General features: G+C 42.8%; 1 protein-coding gene across 1 annotated transcript; it reads left to right on the top strand.

Moving 5' to 3' along the window:
• Nucleotides 1–8,453: 8,453 nt before the first annotated feature.
• IL334_007968 (uncharacterized protein) lies at nucleotides 8,454–11,688 on the top strand (the record flags this gene model as incomplete). Its single annotated transcript, XM_062939657.1, has 4 exons — nucleotides 8,454–9,058; nucleotides 9,126–9,798; nucleotides 9,892–11,318; nucleotides 11,445–11,688. The coding sequence occupies 4 exons, from the start codon at nucleotides 8,454–8,456 to the stop codon at nucleotides 11,686–11,688; spliced, it is 2,949 nt and encodes a 982-aa protein (XP_062795708.1).
• Nucleotides 11,689–14,793: the final 3,105 nt, after the last annotated feature.

Genomic DNA, 14,793 nt, shown 5'->3' with positions numbered 1-14,793 from the left:
CGTTGGTAGCTAACTTTCCGCGACTACAATTCGTGAGCCTCCACTTTTCCGTGTCCACTTCACTGAGCACCTTACTGAGCACCTAATTTCAAGTCATTTTATACATAAATCTCCAATAACAATGCATACTATTCATCAAAATCCTCCAGGTCAAGGGCGGATAGGAAAGGGTTGACCTCCATGCTTACTATGGACCTTTTACATGCATGCTTTTCTCTATTATTGGGCGCTTTCTTTTGCTTCTTAGCCATCCTCTCCTCCTCTACTTCTTTCACCTTTGTAAGGCATCTGGGGTCAATATACAATGTGTCCCAAGGTTGGTAATTGTCACACTTGCCCTAGAGGTGATAGCCCTTGCACTGAGCTCGTCACTTTGATAAAGGTAATCTCTGAATGCATCGCTATATTCTCTGACAAAATAGAGGATGACAAGTATAAATAGAAAGAGGAAATGATGCTGGATGTTGAGATGAAGGCGCACGATCAATCGCGAGGAGGTGGACACGATAAGTGGAAGCTCACGAGCTGTAGTCGCGGAACGTTACATGGTCACAGATCAGCTGGCGTAGCTTTCAAACAAAGGATGAGCATATCTCATAAAAACCTATCATAGCTTCTTTATTATCCGCTAAACCGCTAGACCTGCTGCAGTTCCAGTGCCATTTATACGTTCTGCAAGCTATGGTAAGATTATGGCAGCACCACGTTGTTGATTGATAAAGGGACTAACCACGCACCCAGGCAAAAACAAACATCACACGATTTTGTCCTCGCCCACTATCCACCGACGACACTTGGAGGTCAATTGCATATCCTATTCACCCAAAGTCATTTGGGGTGGGTGTCAACAGTATATCATATTCGTTGAGCTCAAACTATCTCCAGAAGAGAGATGGTCAGCGCTGGAAAAGCGCATCAATGTCAAAGAGGAAGATTAGGCCTCATTGAAATTTTAAGGAGATTGAATCTACCTGGTCATCGCCCGACTCTCGCAATACATCACTCATCATCTTCGGTAAATTCACTAGAGGTACATTGTTAGACTGCAATCCCTATGACATGAAACAGTCTGGCGAAAGAGCATACATCCTTCCTTACATATCAGAGTGCGGATTCTACTTTCGCGCAGTGGTGAAAAACGTATTCAATGGACTGGCACGACCGATCGTCATACATCATTTTTCCATAATTCATCAATTTTCCATATAATAGACACTTCAATTGTTCCTCCGGAATCTGGAGGATCCCACTCGTTGGTAGAGATTTCGTTTTTTTCAGTATGTCCTGCTATTTAGTCATTCTCCCATTAGCTAATCGGTGTCGATTATCCGTCTCCCTTTGAAGACTGACACTTGCATGGTCCGATGCCTATATGGAACGTATAATCTCAACAGTGAGCACAGAATTGTCACCAAAGTAGCGAACTCACCATCAGTTCTATCTGCTGATGATGGTCACTTGTATATATCACCGAGTATTCCGTACGCTCAACACCATCGCCTGTAATCGATGATAATCGTCGGTGATCGACCAACAGAGGTACACTGGCATCGCCGCTAAGTACTTACAGCAGATGAGCGGGGTCTTTGGCGAGGTAGGAGGGACATCGTCGCTCAACGCACCCTCATTCCGTCCCATCATTTGGGGCTCCTCATCCTTGTATACACCCAAAACCGTGCGTCATCCTGTTACCATCCTCCTCACCGTTAGTCCCGGCATCGAAACATGCTGATGATAGTATGGTCGCAGTACCTCGTAGTGAATTTTCATCACAGCCCGTGGAGTCCAGCTGTCTTTGTGAGAATCTGTACTTCTTCAGCGTCTTATATAGCGATGCATGGATAATATGAACTTACCTGTACTTCCTCAGCGTCTTATATAGCGATGAGGAAGTACAAGAAGTAAATTGTATGAAAAACCTCTTGGAGAACTACAGAGCGTATTATGTATTACGTAATATTACAACAGTCTTTTGATGTTCTTAGGATCTTCGTCATCAGCTTCTCCCATTTTGGATCTCGATCTTTTAGCTGCAGTTTTCGCACAGCTTTCGAACAGAGGAGATTCAGTTTCTAGTAAAGTCTGAGATTCATTACCCAAACTTCTGGCTTCTGATGTATGTGGGCAACTCTATGATGAGAAAGCCATCGAGGTGATCTGTCAAAAGACCTTTTTAACAAATCCAAACTCATAGTTGCAGACCCGTTTGGATACAACTCACTAGGAATGTGGATCAATCATAAAAACCTTTCTTGCCCTTCCGAAGATTCGTGATTGGGCTTAGAATTATTTTGTTTATTCAAGGTATTCAGCATAATTTGATCTTTTGGGACTGCTGAAAACTTGGGAGGCTTCTTATCTCCTATACTTTGAGGTAATGTTCTCTGAATCCTTCTTCAACTTCTTCAGAGGATTCGAGAGCTTCATCATCTTTTGTACTGCCAAACCGGATTCCTTCTTCTTCCTGATCTTCATCTTCGACATTGAATAACAAGGTTAAGTGTCTCGTAGCTTGTAACAATTTGCTTTCTGCTAAGCATTCATGTATCCAATTGGAAGTGACCAGCTTACAGCTTTTTAGCCTGCTAAGTGACGATCTTTGTTCGGATTCCTCTGCTTACTCTACTCCACTGATCAAAGGATTGTTGAGCATTCAATTCAGGCGGGTATGTATCCGGAAACACTGAAAGTGTATTCTGATTGCATGTTGAAATCGGTACATTTAGATGTATACGGCTTCTGTTCCTTGAAGCTACTCACAAAGCTAATGATTACTTCGTGGAAGCGGTTAGAAGAAACTGAGAACAGGTTTGAATTGTTGAAAGTCATAGCTTCAGTCGTGATGACTGAAAGGTCTTGAAGTTTGATGTCCATCTGAGGTATTCCTTCCGTTGGAAGTGCGTACAGTGATCCGAGATTGAACTCCAGAAGCTTTCGAAGATGTGAACTGCGGTTGGGTGGAAGCACTTAAGTCCAATAAGTCTGGTGATCCCAAACGGTATTGACGAATCCGGACTTCGGCTGGGATACATTACGTCAATGTTTAGTGGTAGTTGAACCTTTGTTTATCGTAGGTTTCGAGGACGAAATGAGAACAGGAAATGAGGTGTCAGAAGGTTTGGTATATTTTTGCATGTCAAAGAAGGTGAGGTTCTTAATGAAGACGATTTGAGTAGACAACTGAACAAGTGATCAAGTGATCGAGTAATCAAATGAACAAGTGATCAAGTGATCAAGCGAATCAAGTGATTCAATACAACGTAAATAGTAATAAGTCGTAGGGTAAGAAGATTGATCGATGTCCGTCATTTGTTGTGCAAACATTGAGCGGCTGCCCACGATTTGATCCGTAGACTCTCCGTAAGCAGACATTCCATTGAGCAATTCCCATTCATGTCATGTGGTAACCAAATCATCCATCAGAGTCATGAAAAAAGCTCGTTATCATCTGTATTCTCTCGAATTCATCTTTTAAAAACAGATCCATACACAGAATTATCACCAAAAAAGGCATGTTTTATATCTTTATGTCCGTCACTTTCTTGACAATTTCGGTTCAGATGGACTGAACTTCTCACATAGTCTGAGTATTCTTCGCAGAGCTCTTCCAGCGCTTGAACTTCCCTGATAGCTTCTTGCCCTGATTGCTCTTCCATCAACGAATTTTCTGTCAAAGACCCCTCGAAATCAAGGCTTCTGAAATTACCGTCGCTTCTCAATGGTTTCTAGGAATACCATCCGTATGGACGTTTTATAAGCGTCAAGATTCTCAACCTAAAGTTTGCAGACAGACAAAATCGGCCAGATTCACTGAGGCGCAATCACATCTCACTTTTCATGGTGTAACAGTTCCTCAAATCTAATCTGGATCCCCACAATCTGCCATGATGATCGACTAGATTTCTTCCTTCCGATTCACTTTTGTTCTACCAACACGGATACCTCTGAAAGCTGGAGCGATCTCACCTTGTAAAGTTCGCAAATTTATCATTTGACAGATCGAATTCATTCTTAATAGCTAATTTTGCGCGTTCCACATCACAAAAACCCTCTTCGAGAGCGATACCATCAAAGACCGAGGGAGCAGAGACTTTGATGACACTCATAGTCTCGATCATACTGTTGGTGTGACCTGCAGCGGAATTATCGAAAGTATACTGTCGGATCTCAGTAATTGACCATAAAGCACCTTGACCCTGGCGAGAACTTAAAATAAAAGACGGGGTGTCATCATTTGGAGAAGGGTTCGTAGGTTCAGCGATTATAGGTAATGTTTTATTGGGAAATACGCTCCCAATTGATGGGTCCTCAATGTGTACACGACATACTTGTGTTGAAATCTATGTTTCGGACAATCTGGAGCACAACCATAGCGATATCTTGGGACAGATATGGAGCTACTGATGGAAGCTGTTCGAAAGATTCTATGAGCACATTATACGTATCACAGACCACGGTTCGAGATCACTCGCGGAAGGCAAGTAGATCATCGATAGCATTGGCGAAGTAGTTGATGAATCCGTCACTCTCAATTTATCCATTTCAGATCCTACAAAAGTAAGCTACGACCAGCCATATGCGGCGGATTGAGCGTCAAGAATGGAACACTTACCACACTGTCTAGTGAATTATTGGATGAATCGGACTCGAATAACCAGATTTTATCAGCGGAATCTCTCAATCTCTTAAAGTCAAATAAATACGCTTACCTGATCAAGCTGATTTGCTGAGGTAGAAAAGGATTCAGAAGGATAATCTCCACCTTGAAGATATTGAATTTAGTGAACCTCAATAACCGCAAAAGTGTGGAATAGTGATATAATCATCCATAGCAGTCACATGATTTTGCTCTTCGACATCACCAAAAGAAGTGTGAGGACAATTTGGAGAAGATCGACGGCTGAATTATTGACTGAGTGGTAGCAACAATCCGTTGCGCTGATCCTGTTGAACTGCTGAAATCTCCGGACCAGTAGCATTCGATTGAGGTAAAGGTGTTTTGGAGGAACACTTGGTTGTTCCATCCGGGAATCGAAACAATTGTAGACTAACAATCATAGAGACTTGAGCGATGAATGTTTTTGACTTGCGTTCTTTCACCAGTGAAGTATCCGGGTGGTGCAACCTTGAGTTCAGATGGATTGCGCTTGTTGTTGCCACTGATTATAGGTTGAGGTGGCGGAATATTGTCTAATCGGTTGTTAGCCTTGTCAAGCGACTCACGTAATGTTTGATTAGCAGCTAATATATCATTTAACCGGGTTTATGAGTTGTCCACTGGTGCGGCTTGAAAGACCATGATTGATTGCTGACTGATGAAGTAGAGTTATTGAAGTAAAGTGGAATGTAAAAAGTGATAAATCAAGGAATTGTCTACAAATAAACCAATGATCCATGAAATCCACTGTTACGACCGTGCTATCGGGATGACTAGACCGCTAGTATAGTGGATAATGATGATTAATTGTAATAAATGCTGAATGTGGACGGACATTAAAATAGAAATGCATTGTGATGTATTTGTGAAGTCGATTGAAAGTAACTCATGATATTTCACCGATGGGGAAAAACATAAAAAAGGTCTATGAAATGTCGTCTTTATATCCCTTTCCAGATCATTCCCCAGTCATATCTTACGGTAACGTCTTTGAGATAATAACTGTATAATCACGCAATATGGAAACGGCCAGTCATGTGGATAATGCTACGGTGCATGTTGGGTCGTGCCACATGATCCTCTCAGCTCGATCAACAATACCAGACTCGGCTCATTGAATTTACATGCACAATTGGTTGACTCGTTTCATCTGCAATTTACTGTTCAGAGGCTTACCTAGTTCGCTAACACCATTGTACATCATCGTCTACAAAAATGAGCCAAGCAGGGGAAAACCCCAACTTTACCGCAATTCTAGTAATACAAGGTTTATGCTCTCTGTCTTTCACTTGTTTCACATTGACACGAAGAATGAGGTACTGCTAACTTTTGACCTGGTATTGATGAGTACATCGTAATTCCATAGGGCGGATACTTGGCAGTTTATCATCAACAACTCTTACTCTGAATTGATAGGGGCGGATGTACCAAGGAAATTACCGATAGATTTTGATCTTGATGTGATTTTCTGTTTTACTAAAGTCAGAGAATCCGGTCAGTATTGTAATGGTATCTGCAGATTAAACTACACTTGAAGCGGACTCAGAAATAGCTACTTCAGAGCTGACTTTTTTCTGGGAAGATGAGTTGTAGTAAACAAACATTAATCGTCGTTTGAACGACAGATGATATTGCAACAACCAATTTATGATCATTTACGTGTAATACTTTCTGAAGATAATTGGAATTTTACGAAACTGGATGAGGATGTTAGTAGTGAAAGAGACTGCGAGCATCCGCCGCTTGGTATATACCTCGACTACTTTGTGACGTGAAACTCACTGGTACAGCTTGAGTCGAAGCCAACTTCGCTGGAGAGAGATTGCATCCTTCTACAAGTACCCTGGGAGTGGATTATGGGATACAAGTAAGGATGCATCTGACACAATTGAAGATCAAGAATCGAGTATTAATCCGAGTTCTACAGTACATGAGATATTCGAACTTGGTGAGGAGTTAATACAGTAGCGGATAGGGTTTATTGTATGTATATTTATTGCTGAAGGGTAATTAGGCCTTCCGCGTGATCGGTACTCTTGACGAAGATTTTGAACGATATAAACAGGACTCTAATCAACTCTTGGCTTCCGTTTTCGAGAAGTCAAGTGTCTACTTTAGCTTCTTCTCAGAGGTTGATCTAATTCCATTTGCTTAACTGTCACTAGCTAACTAGATAGGAATTGTATTTCCACCAACTATTCTATTTCGTAAAGGAGTGAGAGCTTCAGATTCACCTTAATGTTTTGAGACTATCTTGCTTGACCTCGACAGAAGTGCTTGTTACCATCAGCAGTGGCAGAAATAATACTAAGTGGGAAGGTGGGAGTAATCTCTGCCGCTCGAGTGCGGGAGGTAGAATATATTGACCACTATTTGATCACGGGCTGATCGTCGAATTTCCATAGGTTTAGGGAGTATCCAATGTAGTGTAGAGAGACTGAAGATCCTGTACAAGGTACCATATGGTAGGTAGAGCAAAGATAGAGATTTACGAATTGGAATGACATGATTCTTCTAAAGGAAATGCATAAAATTACCCATAGTTTTCCCGTCATGGTAAGGCGCAAATTCATCATTATTCTGATCAATGCATCACTGAATCCCATTGAAGAATCCATCCAATGAAGATTGTATTCGTTCAACGATCAAATCATCATTCATTTCCCAATCGATACCTCGCTTACCATTGCCAGGCTTATTAGACTAACAGTAGCTTCCGCTGCAAGTCCGGGACTTTACGTGTAGATCACTAAAATACCCTTGAGATGATGGTAAACCAGAAGGACCGGTATAGAAGTGGTATTCGGTAGAGTATCGCCGGAGCCTTGCCAGTGGTATAGGTAGTCGAGACGAATCAAGGACTGCGACTGAGGCAACAATAAATATAGCTGTGACGTGACTCTATGATCTGTAGAAACTCACGGAAAAGATCTTGACAAAGCTATCTTCCTACAAAAAAGTATAGATTCAGATTCACCCACTTCTTCTTCTTTTACCAAACTTGATTGCTCTGTCCTGAAGCGACGATTAGGAGAACATGCGGCAGCGTAGACTAAGTAGTGGACTGTGTATTCAATTCTAATGCGAATCGATCAAGTTGTCAACTCCTAAAACATATTTTCATGTGGATTTATAATTCGACCTTGGAATAAGGTAAAGTAGTTGGTTTGAGATTTCATCGTATACAAAAGTAGAAAGTCGGCGATGTCGGTCGTGGATGGATTCCAGTTTCAGCTCCACTATACTAGAGCTTATTATAATGTAACGAATGGCATATTTCGTATCAGTATATAAGCAGGTTCAATTCGGATTCCGCGGATTGAACATTGTACCATTTGGTCAGTTCATTTCGTGTAGCTGCTTATGCACGACCGAGACATATAGATTCTCATCAATCTTTGCTGACAAACATATTGTCATATAATGATGAAATGACAAGTCACTTATGGAGATGTTACGTCGTATAATAAAACACTCTTTCTCTGTCCTCTTTCTCCACTTGTATGGACGATGTAACGTAATTAGGCACGTTCGTCTGGGGGACTTAAACAAACAACCAAACAGACGGCGAGTTAGGCACGGCTCTTCGGTGTCTGATCGCGATAATCGTAATGAAGTCTTCCGGCAAACAGAGTTAGGCGCGGCCTTGTCAATCTAACAGGGAAACGCATGATCTTACATACCCCCTTTCAACGTTTATTCAACACTTTCATCTGCGAATCTTTCCTTCTTTCTTCTTCCACTTCGTCACATTCATCAACTCAATCAACACTTTTGAGCAGCTCAAGCCATCATCATGACGCAGCAGGAGCTCTCTTCTTGCTCTGACAGTCAACCACCGCTACAAACACTACAATCCTTATCAAATCCGTCAAGTCCATCAAATTCATCAAATCCATCAAGTCCAACCCGTAATAGTCACTCATCATACACTGTCAGCTTTTTGGATAATACTGCAACCATACCTTTCTATGAATACACAACCTTACCACCTGGCTACCTTCCCACAACGTCAATAGGCTGCTTGTTTCAACATGTACTTCCCCCAATTAGTTTACCTGGTGTCGACAGACTTTCAATGCAAGCTGATACACCCATGCCAGAATTTCCTGACGAGGATGTCGTTCCTGACGAGGATGTCGAAACTGAAAAGAAGAGCTCGAAAAGTAAACGAGGAAGAAATGAGGGTGAAGCTCGAGATGAACATGATAGTCAATCGAGAAGGAAGAGAGTGAAAGGTAAAGGAAAAGAAGAAGGAAACCCATCAACTTCTCAGGGTCCATCGACCAGATTGAACACCTCGCCAAAGAAATCGAGTCTGCAGAAATCAACACCAGCTAGTACTAGACGTCCTTCAAGTACAGCTGCACTAGCTTTCTGGCAATCTCTTGACAAGATTACGTGGGACAGCCCCTTTAGATCAACACGAGAGATTCATAGCTGACAACATTATGCAATACATATTTAGTTTCGAGCTCGACAGTAATCTACTCGACGAGAAGATCGATAGTCGATTGAAACAACTGTCTATCAACCATTCTACCGCAGCCACCAACAGCCACTTCCCGACATTCATGAACACATGGTGGAGCAAGATGATATGCTCAGAAGGTAAATATACCTATTGGACAGAAGACGGTATCCAAGCTATGCAGAATGGCGAAACCTTCTCAACTTATCAAGATCGCAAAAGAGAATGGGTTAAACTTGTCGACATTGCGGGTGGAGAACTTCCAGTAACTTCTTTAATTCAAGATGCGCTTGGAGATTTAGCAAATGAATACGTCAAAAGGGATTACAACTTCCACACTCCCAATGATTTGGTCAGAAGGTTATGGAAATTTGCTGGATTGGTCGGCTCAGGAACTTCAGATTTGGATACGAACGAAATTCTACCTTCATCCACCTATGGTTCAAACCCTGTTCAACCTGACAACTGTCCTCCTATTTCCGTCTACGAGAACAAACCATATATGTCCTTTAGGGATGTTGTCATTTTTATGGGTTTACTCGCACAGCAAGATGTCGAGCTTTCCTATAGCAAAGAAAAGCTTATATGTACTAGGAAGGGAGGAGCAAATGATTTAGGGGTGATTCGTTGGTCAGAATTGTCCATGGGAATGCAGCACATACTTGCGCAGGTAAGCCGCTACCTTGCTTCCTTTCTCTTGCTAAATTCCACCTAGTTCATGATATCTGTGCTTGGTAGCTGATGCCAAAAGAATACCCCCTAGGTTGTCGAACAGCTTCATGTCAACCGAGCCCGATTTTGCGTTCTCGGTAATTACGATGCTTTCATCTTGTTCTACCTTTCCGCGACGCACAAATGTAGAGTATCTCGAGTCATCTTACGAGATCCCCTCGACCCGGAACGCTCTTTTACGCCTCAATTCTTGGAATCTCTGGTTGCATCCGCTAATGCACCCGTGAAAGAAACGATCAAAACGATAATCCAGGCTGCTATAGCGAGAAAAACTTTTCCCACGACAACATCGTCCCTTATCACCAACCATCAAGCTAGCCAAACAACCCCATTGTCTCTATTCACCGGTTTACTCCTCACTCGACCTGAAGAGCAACCAGATAAAATGTTTGTCCCAAAGGACATTGTCGACCCGCTTCGCCAACTCTTAAACGAAGAGAAGAAAGCTAGATTGGGAGGCAAGCAGCGACAACCGCAGAACAGATCTCGGACGGCTCAGTCTCTACCACCTCTCGATACTCAACCTCAAAGTAGATCAGGACCATCCATCTTTACCAACTTACCTGCTGAAACTGCATCATCAACTAAAAATGAAGCTGTCCGGTCAAAGGATCCTCAACATTCTTCCGGACATATTAGCCGTGATAATCCTCATATCAATCTCAACCTCTCTCGTATCAGTTATGCAAATATCACGAACATGAAGCTGCGTGTCACACTCAAGGATTCCTCCATTCTGCAATCTAATTTGCATTCGAATTCTGATGGACGACATCGACCTTATCACCAATTACCTGAACACATTGATACAAGTCGATGGTCAATTATTGCTGCATCCCATCCAGCTCGAGTTTCAGATGTCCCATCTCTAGCTAGTGATGTTTCTACTTTGGAAAGTGACCCTCCTAGCTCGCCACTCGACGTACGTTCTACACATCACGACAGGAGATCGACTATGGCTAGCGTACCCGTCTTACCTGGGCTTACAACTCAACCAGAAGCAACAATCCAGCTTTCCAATTACCTCTCAGGGGGTCGCTTGTATGATGTTTACCTAGCGAATATCACCCTCAAGACAAAAAGTTATTTAGATCAAGATGGTATTTTGGTCAACAACAGTAAACCCATACAAGTCGTGGTTAAGATAATAAACCTTGACAGTTTCCCTACTAGAATTGAAGACGTTGAGAAGTCTGAAGATACATCTTATATTTATACAAAACAAGAAGCAGAGTCAGCTGTTATGAAAGAATCATATATTCTAGTCAACATCCTATCATCCTCATCTTCAAACAAATTCAGAAATCCTAAATATTCAACTAAACTACATGGTGTAGTACCTCATTATTATGGTCTATGGGAATCTAGTAACGGTAAAAGCAAGATTATGATGATGGTTCTAGAATATTGTGGTGAATCGGTTTTCCAGAAAAATGAGGAGCTTACAGGAGATACGATGTTAGTATTTTTCCAGCTTATATCTCTTCCATCATTTTTCATCTCTTGGCCTTAACTGCTATTACCTGACGTGAGAAGAATATGAAGAGTATCGGAAAGTATTGATGCCTTGATTGTTCTACATAGCAACGAAATCTTAGACGCTTATGATACGGTACATTCTTCTGGAGTTGTCCACGATGATGTTCAAAAGAGACATATTCTTAGACATCCACAAGATCAAGGTATCGTTATAATCGATTTCGAGGCTGCATCTTGGAGACCTGCAGAAACGGACTTAGATAACTTATGGGAATGGGGTAATCGAAGAGTTGCTGAGGAAGATGAAGTCCATGAATTGATAGGATTACCTACGTGGGGAGAAATGTGAATGATAGATTATACTAGGAACTCGCAATAGCATAATCTTGTATATATTTCTAATATGCCGTATAATTTTTATTTCTCTCGCCATAAATATACCCAGCAAATGACCATTTGTAGATAACCACCTTGTATATAAATTTATTAAACGTAATTTATGACGACCTAATAATGAATTAATGCCTAGATCCTCAACATGTTTATGTAAATTCGAGCTTACTGCAAATAAGAGGGTCGCTGCTTTCTTAGACATCCGTCTCACAATATTACAGCATGTCTTTGCTAAGTTTGGTAGCTAATCGTCGGTTTGATTGCATCTTCGTTCCTATTTGAACCCTTGACTTTCCAGGACTAAGCTGAGATTTCTGGATTATTCACAGAAAAGATTGGACGGAAGAGAGCTTGGATATTTTTACCTGGACTGCTTTCTAGTATCACAAGTCATCGGACAAGTATCCCATTAACCCAACATTTACGAAGTTATACATGAAACAAGTTGGATATTTTAGGTTCGGGCTATTGGCGACCTGGTAACGTTCTGTATTTCGTTATATCGCGGGGCAAGGCAATGATAGGCTTCCCTAACACGTACGTCAATGTACGAGCGGTAGACCATCATTATGTAACCCAGGCTCTATATACGGAGCTGGAATAAGCCGCTGGGTTGAATGGAAGAGCGGTGATCAACTGCGCAACCTCGTTATGGAGACTGAAATGCAATCATTTGAAAGTTGAAGAGACACCGTACTGTCGGCGATTATGATATGTATATATCCCAACGTCAATGCCTACTTCCAATACCTTGAAGATTAACAGCATTGTATGACATAGCTGCAATATATAGACACATCCATGTTACATGTGTTAGGTTTTTCACACCATCTTTGATAGCGTCGCTTGCCCGGCAGCTATAGCTGCGGATACTCCAATAAAGTACTCTCTCACCTGACTCGTAGTTCAGAAGCAATCGTCAGGTGAGATATTGTGTGATACAAAGAGTAGGCAAAAAGCTCTACCTTGGGAGCTTTCGCAGTCTCTTTCATATCTTGCCGAGTGTCCCACATTGATGCTCGCAGCTACTACACACCTGATCAACAATCACCAACACCACCCCAATAATAGTCTCAATCGTTTGTGCTTCTTTAGACCGCCCATATCACCCCCCTGGCGGTTCAGCCTCGGCGGGAGAACGAGACTCCTTTCCCAGGGCTGGGTATGACCAGTCTCTTTGGTTGACAGAGATATCGATCTGATTAACTCATATATATATAGCAATCCTGAGCAGACAGATTGAAGTATAGGAGGCCTTTCATACTCCTCTTATGGCGAAAAGAAGCAGAAGGACACTTCCCATGCGTCTATTCAGTGCTTAAGTAGCATGAAAGAATAGAGCGATGACAAACCAAACAAACAGAGCGGTGATTACATACGCAATTTCCCGGGAACACATCCATCTCCTGCAGGCGGAATTTACAGTTGGAGAACCGCCCTGTTACGGATTATTCAGTGTAAGCATTGGTCGGAATTCATAAGGCCTATCATTATTCGACGGCTTTTTCAGAAATGTACTTCGCCACCTATTCATTCTATGTCTTTGATTTCATTCACTTCATCCTTTCTTGACTGGCTCGTGAGAGCGCATGCGAGACGGAACGTCAATTTTAGCTCACGTGCCGGCAACCAGTCCTCCTTATCAACACGCGTATCGCATCCAAGAGTCAAATATTCTTCTGCATGATATATTCACTCTTCCTTACGGTTTTGCATCCTATAATACCGGAGAATGTGGGAAGAAAGACGTCCTACCACCATTGTAAGGAGGCCTTCAAGGGCACGACAAGGAAGCAACAGCACCCGAGCTTGCTCCTGCTGCTGTATCCGATTTTATAGCTCCTGTGTTGTCCATATTACAGCTCGCCGACATGTTGGATGATCCGCCCAGTCAGGAGGTCAGTCCCTTTGTTCTGATATTGATCAGTTTATACTTGCGCTTACGACCCTACGTGTTCACGATCAGTCATCACTTGTACCATCATCAGTGGAATATGCAAGCGGCACTCCGCCGCATCCCTAACACGACACAACTTCCACCGCTGGTTTTCCTGGTCAAACAGAATCGACTAAGCGACCTACCGACGATCCTGAAGCTCAATCTTCCGGCCAACGCTTAAAGGCAAGCTCCAGCTCCTTGCTACCGGTCGATCCAAGCCACTCTGATGAACGTGGAAAGTGGAAACATCCTTGTAATGACTGAACACGACCCGCGTCAGCCTCCGTCCGAGTCCCCAACGCGTACACGCGCTTGGAGTCTCGCCTAGCTCAGGTACACGATCTTCGAACTCCATTAGCATCTACCCGTGGCGCTTCCTCAAGTGCTGCTCGAGACTTCTGGACTGACTTGATCAAACGCTGTGAGTACAGCGAATTGTGTACCTTAGGTATAAGCTTAGCTACGCAACGGTATAACTCATTTCCAGATCGGTGCAACGGTGGCATACCCCCGCGCTAAGGATCCCCTTATAATTTCGGTGTTACGCTCGATAATTTCGGGTGATACCTTGATAAGATCGTCACACATAAGATCAACATCATTGTTTATATCTCCGTCTCATTGTGAACTCACCAAAGGCTATCTCGAGCCCTTCGAGCTGGAACGGCTCTCGTCTCCAAGACATGATCAGCAACTGATCCCGATCCTGACTGCCATATTCATTTCGGTCTTAAGCAGCACATGCACACCCATTCTTCCCTTGGCAAGCCGGTCCATCTTGTGAGACCTTCTGATCAACGTGCAGGAATTGAACGTACCCTTCCTTATGCCTTCTTGTCACCGCTTCTTCATTTCGGCCATTGAACGCATCACGCCATGGATATCGGCTGCGAGCATGCTGGATGAGTAGCGGTTTCTAAGTCGTTGTCGTGTAGGAAAGGTGGTCATTTGCACGATGGGTTAGGGGGTTAGGGGGTTAGGAGGTTAGGAGGTTAGGGGTTAGGGGTTAGGGGTTAGGGGTTAGGGGTTAGGGGTTAGGGGTTAGGGGTTAGGGGTTAGGGGTTAGGGGTTAGGGGTTAGGGGTTAGGGGTTAGGGGTTAGGGGTTAGGGGGTTAGGGGTTA

This window comes from Kwoniella shivajii, chromosome 12 (genome assembly GCF_035658355.1).
Source record: "Kwoniella shivajii chromosome 12, complete sequence".
NCBI lineage: Eukaryota > Fungi > Basidiomycota > Tremellomycetes > Tremellales > Cryptococcaceae > Kwoniella > Kwoniella shivajii.
This window is presented reverse-complemented; position numbering and strand designations above follow the sequence as displayed.